The sequence below is a fragment of the Eschrichtius robustus genome, chromosome 17 (genome assembly GCF_028021215.1).
Source record: "Eschrichtius robustus isolate mEscRob2 chromosome 17, mEscRob2.pri, whole genome shotgun sequence".
In the NCBI taxonomy this organism is placed as follows: Eukaryota; Metazoa; Chordata; class Mammalia; order Artiodactyla; family Eschrichtiidae; genus Eschrichtius; species Eschrichtius robustus.
The window spans coordinates 41,029,051-41,047,836 of NC_090840.1; the positions used below are offsets into that span (position 1 = coordinate 41,029,051).

At 36.5% G+C, this 18,786-nt stretch overlaps 1 protein-coding gene across 1 annotated transcript in view; it reads right to left on the reverse strand.

Annotated features, from left to right (window-relative positions):
- The window catches only part of PIP4P2 (phosphatidylinositol-4,5-bisphosphate 4-phosphatase 2), a 90,631-nt gene that overhangs the window by 38,913 nt on the left and 32,932 nt on the right, over positions 1-18,786 (reverse strand). Inside the window, exon 3 of the mRNA XM_068525832.1 lies at positions 7,176-7,282. Coding sequence (XP_068381933.1) covers positions 7,176-7,282 — 107 coding nt within the window. The remainder of the gene's footprint in view (positions 1-7,175; positions 7,283-18,786) is intronic.

Consider the following 18,786-nt stretch of genomic DNA (forward strand, 5'->3'; position numbering starts at 1 on the left):
GGAGTCTGGGAAAAGGTCTGGAGCCACTGAAGAGGCAAGAGACTTTTTCTTGCCTCTTTGTTTTGTGGTGCATGAGGAGAAGGGATTAAGAGCGACACTTAAAGGAGCTCCAGAGACGAGCGTGAGTCACGGCTATCAGCGCGAACCCCAGAGACGGGCATGAGACACTAAGGCTAATGCTGCATCCACCAAGAAGCCTGTGTGCAAGCACAGGTCACTATCTACACCTCCCCTCCTGGGAGCCTGTGCAGCCCGCCACTGCCAGGGTCCTGTGACTCAGGGACAACTTCCCCGGGAGAACACACGGCATGCCTCAGGCTATTGCAACGTCATGCCGGCCTCTGCCGCCAAAGGCTCACCCCGCATTCCATACCCCTCCCTCCCCTGGCCTGAGTGAGCCAGAGCCCCTGAATCAGCTGCTCCTTTAACACCGTCCTGTCTGAGCGAAGAATAAATGCCCTCAGGTGACCTACACTCAGAAGCTGAAGACCAGGAGCTGTGCAAACAAAGAAGAGAAAGGGAAATCTCTCCCAGCAGCATCAGGAGCAGCAAATTAAATCTCGACAGTCAACTTGATGTACCCTGCATCTGTGGAATACCTGAATAGACAATGAATCACACCAAATTGAGGAGGTGGACATTGGGAGAAACGATATATATATATTTTTTTTTTCCATTTTTCACCTCTTGTGAGTCTGTATGTGTATGCTTCTGTGAGTGATTTTGTCTGTATAGCTCTGCTTTTATCATAAGTCCTAGGGTTCTGTCTCTCCATTTTTCTTTTTTTTCTTTTCTTTTTTTAGTGTAGTTTTTAGCGATTGTTATCATTGGTGGATTTGTTTTTTGGTTTGGTTGCTCTCTTCCTTCTTTCTTTATTTTTTATTACTTTTTAAATTTTTAAAATATTTTTTAAATTTTAATAACTTTATTTTATTTTATTTCATTTTATTCGACCTTTTTCTTTCTTTCTTTCTTTCTTTCTTTCTTTCTTTCTTTCTTTCTTTCTTTCTTTCTTTCTTTCTTTCTCCCTTTTATTATGAGCTGTGTGGATAACAGGCTCTTGGTGCTCTGGCCAGGCATCGGGGCAGTGCCTCTGAGTTGGGAGAGCAAAGTTCAGGACATTGGTCCACCAGAGACCACCCAGCTCCAAGTAATATCAAACGGGGAAAATCTCCCACGGATCTCCATCTCAATGCCAAGACCCAGCTCCACTCAACGACCAGCAAGCTACAGTGCTGGACACCTTATGCCAAACAAATAGCAAGATAGGAACACAACCCATGAGCAGAGAGGCTGCCAAAAATCATAATAAGGTCACAGACACCCCAAAACACACCACCAGATGTGGACCTGCCCACCAGAAAGACAAGATCCAGCCTCTTCCACCAGAACACAGGTGCTAGTCCCCTCCACCAGGAAGCCTACACAACACACTGAACCAACCTTAGCCACTTGGGGCAGACACCAAAAACAACGGGAACTATGAACCTGCAGCCTGCGAAAGGGAGACCCCAAACACAGTAACTTAAGCAAAATGAGAAGACAGGGAAACACAGAGTAGATGAAGGGGCAAGGTACAAACCCACCAGGCCTAACAAATGAAAAGGAATTAGGCAGTCTACTTGAAAAAGAATTCAGAATAATGATAGTAAAGATGATCTAAAATCTTGGAAATAGAATAGACAAAATGCAAGAAACATTTAACAAGGACCTAGAAGAACTAAAGACCAAACAAACAATGATGAACAACACAATAAATGAAACTAAAAATTCTCTAGAAGGGATCAATAGCAGAATAACTGAGGCAGAAGAACGGATAAGTGACCTGGAAAAAAAAATAGTGGAAATAACTACTGCAGAGCAGAATAAAGAAAAAATAAGGAAAAGAACTGAGGACAGTCTCAGAGACCTCTGGGACAACGGTAAATGCACCAACATTCGAATTATAGGGGTCCCAGAAGAAGAAGAGAAGAAGAAAGGGACTGAGAAAATATTTGAAGAGATTATAGTTGAAAACTTCCCTAATATGGGAAAGGAAATAGTTAATCAAGTCCTGGAAGCACAGAGAGTCCCATACAGGATAAATCCAAGGAGAAAGATGCCAAGACACATATTAGTCAAACAATCAAAAATTACATACAAACAAAAAAGATTAAAAGCAACAAAGGAAAAACAACAAATAACATACAAGGGAATCCCCATAAGGTTAACAGCTGATCTTTCAGCAGAAACTCTGCAAGCCAGAAGGGAGTGACAAGACATAGTTAAAGTGATGAAAGGGAAAAATGTACAACTAAGATTATTCTACACAGTAAGGATCTCATTCAGATTTGATGGAGAAATTAAAATCTTTACAAACAAGCACAAGCTAAGAGAATTCAGCACCACCAAACCAGCTTCACAACAAATGCTAAAGGAACTTCTCTAGGCAAGAAACACAACAGAAGGATAAGACCTACACGAGCAAACTCAAAACAATTAAGAAAATGGTAATAGGAACATACATATCAATAATTACCTTAAATGTAAATGTATTAAATGCTCCCACCAAGAGACAGAGACTGGATGAATAGATAAAAAAATAAGACCCATATATATGCGGTCTACAAGAGACCCAATTCAGACTTAAGGACACATACAGACTGAAAGTGAGGGGATGGACAAAGATATTCCATGCAAATGGAAATCAAAACAAAGCTAGAGTAGCAATTCTCATATCAGACAAAATAGACTTTAAAATAAAGACTATTACAAGAGACAAAGAAGCACACTTCATAATGATCAAAGATCAATCCAAGAAGGAGATATCACAATTGTAAATATTTATGCACCCAAGATAGGAGCACCTCAATACATAAGGCAAATGCTAACAGCCGTAGAAGGGGAAATCAACAGTAACGCAATATAGTAGGGGAATTTAACACCCCACTTTCACCATTGGACAGATCATCCAAAATCAAAATAAATAAGGAAACACAAGCTTTAAATGACACATTAAACAAGATGGACTTAATTGATACTTTTAGGACATTCCATACAAAAACAACAGAATACACTTTCTTCTCAAGTGCTCATGGAACATTCTCCAGGATAGATCATATCTTGTGTCACAAATCAACGTTTGGTAAATTTAAGAAAATTGAAATCGTATCAAGTTTCTTTTCTGACCACATCACTATGAGACTAGATATCAATTACAGGAAAAAATCTGTAAAAAATACAAACACATGGAGGCTAAGCAATACACTACTTCATAACCAAGAGATCACTGAAGAAATCAAAGAGGAGATCAAAAATACCTAGAAACAAATGACAATGAAAACACAACAAGCCAAAACCTATGGGATGGAGCAAAAGCAGTTCTAAGAAGGAAGTTTATAGCAATACAATCCTACCTTAAGAAACAAGAAGCATCTCAAATAAACAACCTAACCTTACACCTAAAACAATTAGAGAAAGAAGAACAAAAAAACCCAAAAGTTAGCAGAAGGAAAGAAATGACATAGATCAGATCAGAAATAAATGAAAAAGAAATGAAGGAAATGATAGCAAAGATCAATAAAACTAAAAGCTGGTTCTTTGACAAGATAAACAAAATTGATAAACCATTAGTCAGACACATCAAGAAAAAAAGGGAGAAGACGCAAATCAATAGAATTAGATATCAAAAAGGAGAAGTAAAAACTGACACAGTAGAAATACAAAGGATCATGAGAGATTATTACAAGCAACTATATGCCAATAAAATGGACAACCTGGAAGAAATGGACAAATTCTTACAAACACACAACTTCTGAGGCTGAACCAGGAAGAAATAGAAAATATAAACAGACCAATCACAAACACTGAATTGAAACTGTGATTAAAAATCTTCCAATAAACAAAAGTCCAGGACCAGATGCCTTCAAAGGCGAATTCTATCAAAGATTTAGAGAAGAGTTAACACCTGTCTTTCTCAAACTTTTCCAAAATATAGCAGAGGGAGGAACACTCCCAAACTCATTGTATGAGGCCACCACCACCCTGATAACAAAACCAGACAAAGATGTCACAAAGAAAGAAAACTAGAGGCCAATATCACTGATGAACATAGATGCAAAAATCCTCAACAAAATACTAGCAAACAGAATCCAGCACCACATTAAAAGGATCATACACCATGATTAAGTGGGGTTTATCCCAGGAATTCAAGGATTCTTCAATATATGCAAATCAATCAATGTGATACACAATATTAACAAACTGAAGGAGAAAAACCATATGATCATTTCAATCGATGCAGAGAAAGCTTTCGACAAAATTCAACACCCATTTATGATAAAAACCCTCCAGAAAGTAGGCATAGAGGGAACTTACTGCAGCATAATAAAGGCCATATATGACAAACCCACAGCCAACATCATCCTCAATGGTGAAAAACTGAAACCATTTCCACTAAGATCAGGAATAAGACAAGGTTGCCCACTCTCACCTCTATTATTCAACATAGTTTTGGAAGTTTTAGCCACAGCAATCAGAGAAGAAAAAGAAATAAAAGTAATGCAAATTGGAAAAGAAGAAGTAAAACTGTCACTGTTTGCAGATGACATGATACTCTACATAAAGAATCCTAAAGATGCTACCAGAAAACTACTAGAGCTGATCAATGAATTTGGTAAAGTAGCAGGATACAAAATTAATGCACAGAAATCTCTTGCATTCCTATACACTAATGATGAAAAATCTGAAAGTGAAACTAAGAAAACACTCCCATTTACCACTGCAACACAAAGAATAAAATACCTAGGAATAAACCTACCTAAGGAGACAAAAGTCCTGTATGCAGAAAATTATAAAACACTGATGAAAGAAATTAAAGATGATACAAATAGATGGAGAGATATACCATGTTTTTGGATTGGAAGAATCAACATTCTGAAAATGACTATATTACCCAAAGCAATCTACAGATTCAGTGCAATCCCTATCAAACTACCAATTGCATTTTTCACAGAACTGGAAGAAAAAAATTTCACAATTTGTATGGAAACACAAAAGACCCCGAATAGAGAAAGCAATATTGAGAAAGAAAAACGGAGCTGGAGGAATCAGGTTCCCGGACTTCGGGCTACACTACAAAGCTACAGTAATCAAGACAGTAAGGTACTGGCACAAAAACAGAAACATAGATCAATGGAACAGGATAGAAAGCCCAGACATATACCCACGCACATATGGTCACCTTATCTTTGATAAAGGAGGCAAGAATATACAATGGAGAAAAGACAGCCTCTTCAATAAGTGGTGCTGGGAAAACTGGACAGCTACATGTAAAAGAATGAAATTAGAACACTCCCTAACACCATACACAAAAATAAACTCAAAATGGATTAAAGACCTAAATGTAAGGCCAGACACTATCAAACACTTAGAGGAAAACACAGGCAGAACACTCTATGATATAAATCACAGCAAGATCTTTTTTGACCCACCTCCTAGAGAAATGGAAATAAAAACAAAAATAAACAAATGGGACCTAATGAAACTTAAAAGCTTTTGCACAGCAAAGGAAACCATAAACAAGACCAAAAGACAACCCTCAGAATGGGAGAAAATATTTGCAAATGAAGCAACTGACAAAGGATTAATCTCCAAAATTTACAAGCAGCTCATTATCAAAAAAAAAACAAACAACCCAATCCAAAAATGGGCAGAAGACCTAAACAGACATTTCTCCAAAGACATACAGATTGCCAACAAACACAGGAAAGAATGCTCAAGATCATTAATCATTAGAGAAATACAAATCAAAACTACAATGAGATATCATCTCACACCAGACAGAATGGCCATCATCAAAAAATCTACAAACAATAAATGCTGGAGAGGGTGTGGAGAAAAGGGAACCCTCTTATACTGTTGGTGGGAATGTAAATTGATACAGCCACTATGGAGAACAGTATGGAGGTTCCTTAAAAAACTAAAAATAGAACTACCATATGACCCAGCAATCCCCCTACTGGACATATACCCTGAGAAAACCATAATTCAAAAAGAGACATGTACCACAATGTTCATTGCAGCTGTATGTACAATAGCCAGGACATGGAAGTAACCTAAGTGTCCATCAACAGATGAATGGGTAAAGAAGATGTGGCACATATATTCAGTGGAATATTGCTCAGCCATAAAAACAAACGAAATTGAGTTATTTGTAATGAGGTGGATGGACCTAGAGTCTGTCATACAGATTGAAGTTAAGTCAGAAAGAGAAAAACAAATACTGTATGCTAACACATATATACGGAATCTAAAAAAAAAAAAAAAATGGTCATGAAGAACCTAGGGGCAAGACAGGAATAGATGCAGACCTAGTAGAGAATGGACTTGAGGACACGGGGAGGGTGAAGGGTAAGCTGGGAGAAAGTGAGAGATTGGCATGGACATATATACACTACCAAATGTAAAATAGATGGCTAGTGGGAAGCAGCCACGTAGCACAGGGAGATCAGCTCTGTGCTTTGTGACGACCTAGAGGGGTGGAATAGGGAGTGTGGGAGGGAGGCAGAAGCAAGAGGGAAGAGATATGGGAATATATGTATATGCATATCTGATTCACTTTGTTATAAAGCAGAAACTAACACACCATTGTAAAGCAATTATACCCCAATAAATATGTTTAAAAAAAAAGAAAGAAAAAAAAGATAAATAGACAGAAACAGAGTAAGTAAAATACGAAAAAATCTAAGTGCACTGCATATAGCAAAAGTAAATTTCCTTTGTGAAGCTTTTGTTTAAAATATATGAGTGTGTGTATGTACGTATGTATATGAATACATATGAATTTTCGGTTGTAAAATAAAATGTATTTTACACTTGGCATCAGAGCCAAAAGTTTAAAAAGTGTGAAAAGCACTGATTTGAACTATTTATTTTCTCTCTCAGAGCTTCAGATTTCTCATCTATAAGCTGGAAATAAAAATAACAGCAAATAAAAAAACCAAACAAACAAATAACTGTAACCATTAATTTCAAACTAAGCAGTATTATTCCTTTAACAAAGAAAAAAATACTGTAGTTCGTATAATTACTTTGAGGAGAAAGACTGTTTAGAATAGAACCTGCCACATAATGAATCTTTAATAAGTACTTGTTGAATGAACAAATGAATGAATGAATGAATCTTTATGTCTTACCAGTTGGGTCTTGGACATCCTATTCGCCGTGATGTGTCCTTACAAATGAGGAGACAATTACAAGGGCATCTAACATACTTCTTCCCTGTTGGGGGGTTTTTGATTGGCTAAATAAGAGAAGAAAATATAAACACAGCAAATTAACCAAAGTACAGATTGCCAAAACTTGTTTGTATATAAAATGGAAATGATTCTTAAAATCTAAGGCTCCCCATAGCGCTACCAAAGTACACATTAAGGAAAAGTGCATCGTAAGTGATTTTTTAAATTTTATTGAAGTATTGTTGATTTACAATGCCGTGTTAATTTCTGCTGTACAGCAAAATGACTCGGTTATACATATACATATTCTTTTTCATATTCTTTTCCATTATGGTTTATCACAGGATATTGAATATAGTTCCCTGTGCTATAAAATAGGACCTTGTTGTTTATCCATCCTATATATAATAGTTTGCATCTGCTAGTCCCAACCTCCCAATCCTTCCCTCACCAATCCCTCTGCCCCTTGGCAGCCACAGGTCTGTTCTCTACGTCTGTGAGTCTGTTTCTGTTTCATAGATAGTATCATATTTTAGATTCCACATATAAGTGATAGCATATGGTATTTGTCTTTCTCTTTCTGACTTACTTCGCTTAGTATGATAATCTCTAGTTGCATCCATATTGCTACAAATGGCATTATTTCATTCTTTTCAATGGCTGAGTAATATTCCATTGTATATACATATATATATATATAATACATACATATATATATATATAATATATATATATATATATATATATATATATATATATATATATATATATATATATATATATATATATATATACCACATTTTCTTTATCCATTCATCTGTCAATGGACACTTAGGTTGTTTCCATGTCTTGGTTATTGTAAATAGTGCTGCTATGAACATAGAGGTGCATGTACCTTTTCGAACTAAAGTCTTTTCTGGGTATATGCCCAAGAGTAGGATTGCTGAATCATATGGTAACTCTGTTTTTAGTTTTCTGGGGAACCTCCATACTGTTTTCCATAGTGGCTGCACCATATTACGTTCTCACCAACAGTGTAGGAGGGTTCCTTTTCCTCCACACTCTCTCTAGCATTTATTATTTGTAGACTTTTTAATGATGGCCATCCTGACCGGTGTGAGGTGGAGCCTCATTGTAGTTTAGATTTGCCTTTCTCTAATAATTAATGATGAATCATAGGTGATTTTAAATAGCTCAAATGTTGGTAAACACTCTATAAAATTTGGGGGACTGTAGAGATTTAATTATGAAGGGCATATTTCAAAATTAGTTTGTATTGGCCTGGAGTTGTTTTCCATTTAAAGTTCACAAGACAAGGTTATTTATCTGCCTGGCCAGGGGCAAACATTCACTGAGGGTTCTTGCACATGTCTGAGAAAAGCAAGCTCAAAAAGAATAGTAGGGAAAGAGGAGTATATCAGAAATCTGAATTTTTCTTAAACTTTACTCACTAGAATACAAGTGGTTAATTTTATGGCATCTTTTAGCTTAAAAAAAACCTATTATAGTTCCTAATGCTAGCATTTCCTTTTTCTTTAACTTTACAGTAAATTTAAAAGCTGGAATAAATAACACCAAAGAAAACACTCCTCTCATTACTAGGACTTAAGCTTGTTAAAGCAAATAAGCTCTGATGCACTGAGAGGAATAGAACACCACTCCTGTGGCATGCTTGCCAAAATGTATAACCTGAATTTAATCACAAGATAACATCAGACAAACCCAAATGAGGAACAGTCTACAAAATATCTTACCTGTACTCTTCAAAACTGTCAAGGCAATAGAAGACAAAGACTAAATTTCAGATTAAGGCAGATTAAAGAAACATGATAATCAAATGCAACATGTAATTCTTAATTGATTCCTGGACCAGATTTTTTTTTTAATGGAACAATTGGGCAAACATGAATTAAGTCAAAAGATTAAATAACAGTATTGTATCAATGTTAATTTCCTGAATTTGATAACTGTACTGTGATTGTATAAGTGAATGTCCTTTTTTTTTTTTTTTGGAAAGTTTACACTAAATTTTAGGAAATTTACACTAAAATGTTTAGGGGTAGAAGAGCACCATGTCCACAATTACCTTAAAAGGTTCTGAGAAAAATATTTATTTATTTAGAGAGAGAAAGCTACTTTGGCAAAATGTCAATGTTTGTGGAATGTGGGTGAGGGGCCCACATGGGAATTCTTTATACTATGTACTATTATTTTTCTAACTTTCTGTAAGTCTGCAACATATTTTTTTTTAAGATTTAAGAATTTTAAGTAAATAACCTTGGTAGAAATACATATAAGTTAGCAATAAGCCATCTGCAATTTATTAAACTATTTTATAAATAGAATCTGACAATCTAAAATTCACAAACATCCAGAATGTATTCCTATATAATCTAAAGTATCAAGAACCGGAATTTGTCTTAATTTCTCTGTATTCATATTTTACCATTAAGTAAATGTGTGTTTGGCAAATGACAAGATTTATTTTTATACAGACATACCTCATTTTACTGTGCTGTGCTTTATTGTGCTTTGCAGATACTGTGCTATTTTACAAATTGAAGGTTTGTGGCAATCTTGCATCAAGCAAGTCTATCAGCATCATTTTTCAAATAGCATTTGCTCACCTTGTGTCTCTGTGTCACAATTTTGGTAACTCTCACAATTTTGGAATCTTCTTCATTATTATAATGTTTGTTATGTTGATCTGTGATCAGTGAACTTTGATGTTAGTACTGTGATTGTTTTGGAGTGCCACAAATTTTGCCCATATAAGACAGCAAACTTAATCGATGAATGTTGTATCTGTTCCGACTGCTCCACCTAGTGACCCCTTCTCTCTCCCTCGCCTTGGGTCTCCCTATTCCTTGAGACACAACAATATTGAAATTAGGCCAGTTAATAACCCTACAATGGCCTCTAAGTATTGAAGTGAAAGGAAGATTCGCACATCTCTCGCTTTAAATCAAAAGCTAGAAATGATTAAACTTAGTGAGGAAGGCTTGTCCAAAGCTGAGACAGGCCAAAAGCTAAGCCTCTTGCACAAAATAGCCAAGTTGTAAATGCAAAGGAAAAGTTCTCAAAGGAAACTAAAAGCGCTACTCCAGTAAACATACAAATGATAAGAAAGCAAAACGGTCATATTGCAGATATGGAGAAAGTTTTAGTGGTCTGGATAGACGATCAAACCAGATACAACATTCCCTTAAGCCAAAGCCTAATCCAGAGCAAGACCCTAACTCTATTCAATTCTATGAAGGCTAAGAGGTGACAAAACTGTAGAAGAAAAGTTCAAAGCTAGCAAAGGTTAGTTTATGAAGTTTAAAGAAAGGAGCCATCTCCATAAAATAAAATGGCAGGGTGAACTGCCAATGGCCCAGCACGCAAATTCCAGATATCAGGAGCAGCTCTGAGCTGGGAACTCTAATCCAAACTAATCTAATTCATTAGGTGCAAGTCCTCTGCACACGGTCCCTGAAGCTAGACTAAGGGTGAAAGAGGAGGTATAAATTCCATGAAAATAGAGACATTAGCTGTCAATCACATAGAGGTTAAAGGAAAGAATCTGAATCTGAATCCCAGCAGTCTGACTCCAGGGCTTGTGTGCTTAACTGCATAACAAACAGTATGTGTCATGCAAAACTGCAGAATTTTTCAATTCCTGTCCAAGATGGCAGAGTAGAAGGGCCTTCAGCTTACTTCTTCTCGTGAGCAAACCAAAATCACAACTAACTGCTGAACAACCATTGATTAAGAAGACTGGAACCTACTAAAAAAGATATTTTACATCCAAAGACATAAGAAGAACCAAAATAAGACAGTAGAAGGGGTGCACTCCTGATATAATCAAATTCCATACCCCCCCAGGTGTGTGGCCCACAAACTGGAGAACAATTATATCACAGAAGTTCTCCCATAGGAGTGAGAGTTCTAAGCCCCACATCAGGCTCCACAGCCTAGGGGTCTGGCATTGGAGGAGGAGCCCTCAGACCATTTGGCTTTGAAGGCCAGCAGGACTTGATTGCAGGAGCTCCATAAGACTCCTGCAGAGACTTTGGAGACTCAGAAAAAGAGACTCCACTCTTAGAGGGTGCATACAAGGTCCTGTGTGCACTGGTAGCCAGGGTAAAAGCAATGACTTCATAGGAGCCTGGGGCAGACCCACCTGCTGGTCTTGAAGGGTATTCTGGGGAGGTGGGAGGGTGGCTGTGGCTCACTCTGGGGACAACAACACTGGTGACAGTGTTACCAGGGGACATTTCATTGGTGTGAGCTCTCCTAGAGGCCAACATTTTGGCATCAAGTCCTGGTCCCACCCAACAGCCTGTAGGCTCCAGTGTTGGGATGTCTCAGGCCAAACAGGGTGGGAACACAGCTTCACCCATCAGCAAACAGGCTGCCTAAAGAATTCCTGAGCACACAGCTGCCTCTAGACACACCCCTTGATACGGCCCTACCCATCAGAAAGCCAAGACCCAGCTCCACCCACCAGTGGGCAGGCACTGGCCCCACCCACCAGGAAGCCTGCATAAGCCTCTAGACCAGCCTCACCCATAAGGAGGCAGACACCAGAAGCAAGAAACAACAATCCAGCAGCCAGTGGAACTGAGTCTACAAACACAGGTCAGAATCTACCCTGGGACCAGCTGGCCCCTAGCCCTCAGTGATGAGAGGGGACTGTACTACTGGGACACACAGGAAATCCCCTACAGATGGCTACTTCTCCAAGGTTGAGAAACATAACTAACCTTCCACATACATAAAAATACAAACAGAATTTTAGACAAAATGAGAAGACAGAGGAATATGTTCCAGACAAAGAAACAAGATAAAACCCAAGAAGAACAACTAAGTGAAGTAGAGATAGGCAAACTATCTCTAGAGCTACCCAAGAAAGAGTTCAGAGTAATGATAGTAAAGATGATCCAAGAACTCAGGAAAAGAATGGATGCTCAAGCAAGAACTTACAAGAACTTTTTAACAAAGAGTTAGAAAATATAAAGAACAACCAAACAGAGTTGAAGAAATCAAAAATGAAAAACACACTAGAAAGAATCAATAGCAGAATAAATGAGGCAGAAGAACAGACAAGTGAGCTGGAAGACAGAATGGTGGAAATCACTGCTGTGGAACAGAATAAAGAAAATAGAATGAAAAGAAATAAAGACAGTTTAAGAGATCTCTGGGGCAACATCAAATGTACCAACACTTGCAATATTGAGGTCCCAGAAGGAGAAGACAGAGACAATGGGCCTGAGAAAATATTTGATGAGATAATAGCTGAAGACTTCCCTAACATAGGACAGGAAACAGGAGCCCAAGTCCATAAAACCACAGAGAGTCCCATACAGGATTAACCCAAGGAGGAACACACCAAGACACATAATAACTGAACTGATAAAAGTTACAGATAAAGAGAAAATATTAAAAGCAACAAGGGAAAAGCAATAAATATCATACAAGGGAATCCCCAAAAGACTATCAGCTGATTTTTCAGTGAAAACACTACAGGCCAGAAGGGAGTGGCATGATATATTTAAAGTGATGAAAGGGGAAAAACCTACAACCAAGAACACTCTACCCAGCAAGGGTCTCATTCAGATTTGACAGAGAAATCAAAAGCTTTACAGACAAGCAAAGTTAAAAGAATTCAGCACCACCAAAACCAATTTTACAACAAAAGCTAAAGGAACTTCCCTAGGCAGAAAAGAAAAGCCCACAACTAGAAACAAGAAAATTATGAAATGGGAAAGCTCACTGGTAAAGGCAAGCATAAAGTAAAGGCAGAAAATTATCCACACGCAAATATGATATCAAGACAAGTAATCATAAGAGGAGAGTACAAATGCAGGATATTTGTAATGCATTTAAAATTAAGAGACCAGCAACTTAAAACAATCATGTATATATAGAGAGACTGCTATATCAAAACCTCATAGTAACCACAAATCAAACATCTATAATAGAAATACATACCAAAAAGGAAAAGAAATCCAACAAACACTAAAGTTAGTCATCAAATCACAAGAGAAGAGAACAAAAGAGGAAAGGAAGAAAAAAGACTTAAAAAAAAATCCAAAACAATGAACAAAATGGCAATAAGAACATATATATTGATAATTACCTAAAATGTAAACAGATTAAATGCTCCAACCAAAAGACGTACACTGCCTGAATGGATAAAAAACAAGACCCATATATATGTTGTCTACAACAGAGACCCACTTCAGATCTAGGGACAAATACAGACTGAAAGTGAGGGGATGGCAAAAGGTATTCCATGCAAATGGAAATCAAAAGAAAGATGGAGTAGCAATACTCACATCAGACAAAATTAGACTTTAAAATAAAGACTGCTACAAGAGACAAAGAAGGACACTACATAATGATCAAGGGATCATTGTAAGAAGAAGATATAACAATTTTAAATATATATTCACCTAACACAGGAGCACCTCAATATATAAGACATATGCTAACAGCCATAAAAGGAGAAATTGACAGTAATACAATAATAGTGGGAGACTTTAACACCCCAGTTTCATCAATGGACAGCTCATCCAGAAAGAAAATCAATAAAGAAACACAGGCCTTAAATGACACATTAGACCAGATGCACTTAATTGATATCTATGGAGCATTCCATCCAAAAACAGCAGAATACATTCTTTTCAAGTGCACATGGAACATTCCCCAGGATAGATCAAATGCTGGGCCACAAAGCAAGACTTGGTAAAGTTAAGAAAATTGAAATCATTTCAAGCCTCTTTTCCAACCACAACACTATGAGATTAGAAATCAACTACAAGAAAAATACTGCAGAAACCACAAATACATGGAGGCTAAACAATAGGCTACTAAACAACCAATGGATCACTGATGAAAAAAAGAAGAAATCAAAAAATACCTAGAGATAAATGAAAACCAAGACACAATGATCTAAAATCTATGGGATGCAACAAAAGCAGTTCTAAGAGGGAAGTTTATAGAGATACAAGCTTATCTCAGGAAAAATCTCAAACAAACAACCTAACCTTACACTTAAAGCAACTAGAGAAAGAACAAACAAAACCCATAGTTAGTAGAGGAAAGAAATCAAAGAGATCAGAGCAGAAATAAATGAAATAGAGATGAAGAAAACAATAGAAAAGATCAATGAAACTAAAATCTGATTCTTTGAAAAGATAAAATTGATAAACCTTTAGCCAGACTCATCAAGAAAAGAAGGAAGAGAGGCCAAATCAATAAAATTAGAAATGAAAAACAGAAGTTACAATGGACACCACAGAAATACAAAGGACCGTAAGAGACTAGTACAAGCAATTATATGCCAAGAAAATGGAAACTTAGAAGAAACAGACACATTCTTAGAAAGGTACAATCTTCCAAGACTGAACCCGGAAGAAATAGAAAATATAAACAGACCAATTACAACTACTGAGGTTGAATCTGTGGTTTAAAAACTCCCAACAGACAAAAGTCCAGGACCAGATGGCTTCACAGGCAAATTATATCAAACATTTACAGAAAAGTTAACACTATCCTTCTGAAACTGTTCCAAAAAACTGCAGAGGAAAGAACACTTCCAAACATTCTATGATGCCACCATCACCCTGATACGAAAACCAGACAAAGATACCACAAAAAAAGAAAATTACCCGCCAATATCACTGATGAACTTAGACACAAAAATTCTTAACAAAATATTAGCAAACTGAATCCAACAATACATTTAAAGGATCATACCCCATGATCAAGTGGGATTTATCCCAGGGATGCAGGGATTTTGAATACACACAAATGAATCACTGTGATACACCACATGAACAAATTGAAGAATAAAAACCATATGATCATCTCAATAGATGCAGAAAAAGCTTTAGACAAAATCCAACACCCAGTTGTGATAAAAACTCTCCAGAAAGTGGGCATAGAGGAAACATACCTCAACATAATAAAGACCAAATATGACAAACCTACAGCTAACATCATACTCAACGGCGAAAGCTGAAAGCATTTCCTCTAAGATCAGGAACAAGACAAGGATGTCCACTCTCATCAGTTTTTTTTCAATATAGTTTTGGAAGTCCTAGCCATGGCAATCAGAGAAGAAAAAGAAAGAAAAGGAATCCAAATTGGAAAGGAAGAAGTAAAACTGTTACTGCAGATGACAAGATACTATACAAAGAAAATCCTAGATATGCTACCAGAAAACTATCAGAGCTCATTAATGAATTCGGTGAAGTTGCAGGATACAGAATTAAAACACAGAAATCTGTTGAATTTTTAGACACTAACAATGAAAAATCAGAAAGAGAAATTAAGGAAACAATTCCATTTACCACTGCATCAAAAGGAATAAAATACCTAGGCATAAACCTATCTAAGGAGGCAAAAGACCTGTACTCTGAAAACTCTAAGATACTAAAGAAAGAAATCAAAGATGACACAAACAGATGGAAAGATATACCATATTTTTGGATTAGAAGAATTTATATTTTCAAAATGACTATACTACCCAAAGCAATCTACAGATTCAATGAAATCCCCATCAAATTACCAATGGCATTTTTCACAAAACTAGAACAAAAAATTTTTTAATTTGTATGGAAACACAAAAGACCCCAAATAGTCAAAGAAATCTTGAGAAAGAAAAATAGAGCTGGAGGAATCAGGCTTCCTGAATTCAGAGTATACTACAAAGCTATGGTAATCAAGACAGTATAGTACTGGCACAGAAACAGAAATTTAGATCAATGGAACAGGATAGAAAGCCCAGAAATAAACCCATGCACCTATGGTCAATTAATCTATGACAAAGGAGGCAAGGCTATACAACGGAGGAAAGACTGTCTCTTCAATAAATGGTGCTTGGAAAACTGGACAGCTACATTTAAAAAAAAATGAAATTAGGACATTCTTTAACACCACACAGAAAAATAAACTCAAAATGGATTAAAGACCTCAATGTAACAACAGATACTATAAAACTCTTAGAGGAAAACATAGGCAGAACACTCTGACATAAATTGCAGCAATATCTTTTCTGAGCCGACTCTTAGAGTAATGGAAATAAAAACAAAAATAAATAAATGGGACCTAATTAAACTTAAAAGCTTTTGCACAGCAAAGGAAATCATAGACAAAATTAAAAGACAACCCACAGAATGGGAGAAAATATTTGCAAATGATGCAACAGACAAGGGATTAGTCTCCAAAATTTACAAACAGCTCATGTGGCTCAATATCAAAAAACAAACAACCCAGTCAAGAAATGGGCAGAAGACCTAAATAGACATTTCTCCACAAAAGACATACAGATGGCCAAGAGGCACATGAAAAGATGCTCAACATCACTAATTACTAGAGAAATGCAAGTCAAAACTACAATGAGATATCACCCCACACATGTCAGAATGGCCATTATCTAATGTAATTATTATTTTTTTATCTTGATCTTTTGTTAGCACTTTTATGAGTTCATCAGTTTTTCATTAGAGTTCTGAGAATGCTTATTCATTCAGTTCAGCAGTACAGTTATCAGAAACCTGTACTTGTCAGAGTCTTTTCTATGAATTCCTTGAAGATGAACCCCTTTTATAGGAACATATTTGCAAAAGCATCAGAGTACACCCAGAACTGTCTGTAAATGACAAAAGACTTAAAAATGACCACAGTTAAAGATTTGATGAAAGTTCATAATAGTGCAATTGACAAGGAAATTTAGTTATTTCTGAGACATACATTTTAAAGTAATAACTAGAATTATGACTTATAACATTATACCAGAACATATAAGATTTTTAGAAATTTCATGTAATGTCTGAAACATTTATATTAACATATTTCCATACAAATAACCCAATGAAAGTTTAGTATTAGTTGTTTTGTTTGTTTGTTTATACTGCAGGTTCTTATTAGTCATCAATTTTATACACATCAGTGTATACATGTCAATCCCAATCGCCCAATTCAGCACACCACCATCCCCACCCCACCGCAGTTTTCCCCCCTTGGTGTCCATATGTCTGTTCTCTACGTCTGTGTCTCAACTTCTGCCCTGCAAACCGGCTCATCTGTACCATTTTTCTAGGTTCCACATACATGTGTTAATATACGATATTTGTTTTTCTCTTTTTGACTTACTTCACTCTGTATGACAGTCTCTAGATCCATCCACGTCTCAACAAATGACTCAATTTCATCCCTTTTTATGGCTGAGTAATATTCCATTGTATATATGTACCACGACTTCTTTATCCATTCGTCTGTCGATGGGCATTTAGGTTGCTTCCATGTCCTGGCTATTGTAAATAGTGCTGCAATGAACATTGGGGTGCATGTGTCTTTTTGAATTATGGTTTTCTCTGGGTATACGCCCAGTAGTGGGATTGCTGGATCATATGGTAAATCTATTTTTAGTTTTTAAAGGAACCTCCATACTGTTCTCCATAGTGGCTGTATCAATTTACAGAATAGCCATCATCAAAAAGACTACAAATAATAAATGCTGGAGAGGGTGTGGAGAAAAAACCCTCCTACACTGTTAAAGGGAATGTAAATTGGTGAAGCCACTATGGAGAACAGTATGGAGATTCACTTAAAACTAAAAGTAGAGCTACCACATGATCCTGCAATCCCACCCCTGGGCATATATCCAGAGAAGACCATAATTTGGAAAGATATATGCACCCCAATGTTCATTTCAGCACTATTTACAACAGCCAAGACATGGAAGTAATCTAATTGTCCATCAGATGACAGATGAATGGATAAAGAAAATGTTGTATATTGGAATGGAATGTTACTCAGCCATTAAAAAGAATGAAATAATGCCATTTGCAGCAACATGGATGGCCCTAGAGATTATCATACTAAAGTGAATAAGTCAGACAGAGAAAGACCCATAGCATATAATATTGCTTATATGTGGAATCTAAAAGAAAAGAACTTATATACAAAATATAATTAGACCCACAGACATAGAAAACAAACTTATGGTTTCCAAAGTGGAAACGGGGATGAGGGATAAATTAGGAGTTTGGGATTAACATACACATACATACTAATCATAAAATAACCAACAAGGACCAACTATATAGCACAGGGAACTATATTCAATATTTTGTAATAACTTATAAGGTAAATGAATCCAAAAAGGAATATATATATGTGTGTGTGTGTTTGTGTGTGTGTGTGTGTACATATGAATCACTTTGCTGTACACCTGAAACTAACACAACATTGTAAATCAACTATACTTCAATTAAAAAAAAAATTGCAAGGTGAAATTGCAAGTTCTGATGTTGAAGCTGCAGCGAGTTATTCAGAAAATCTAGCTATGCTAATTAAGAAAGGTGGCTACACTAAATATTTTCAGTGTAGATGAAAAGCCTTTTAGTGGAAGAAAATGCCATCTAGGACCTTCATAGTTAAAGAGGAGAAGTCAATGTCTAGTTTCAAAGCTTCAAAGGACAGGCTGACTCTCTTGTTAGGGGCTGATGCAGCTGGTGACTTTAAGTTGAAGCTAATGCTCATTTACCATTCTAAAAATCCTAGGGCCCTTAAA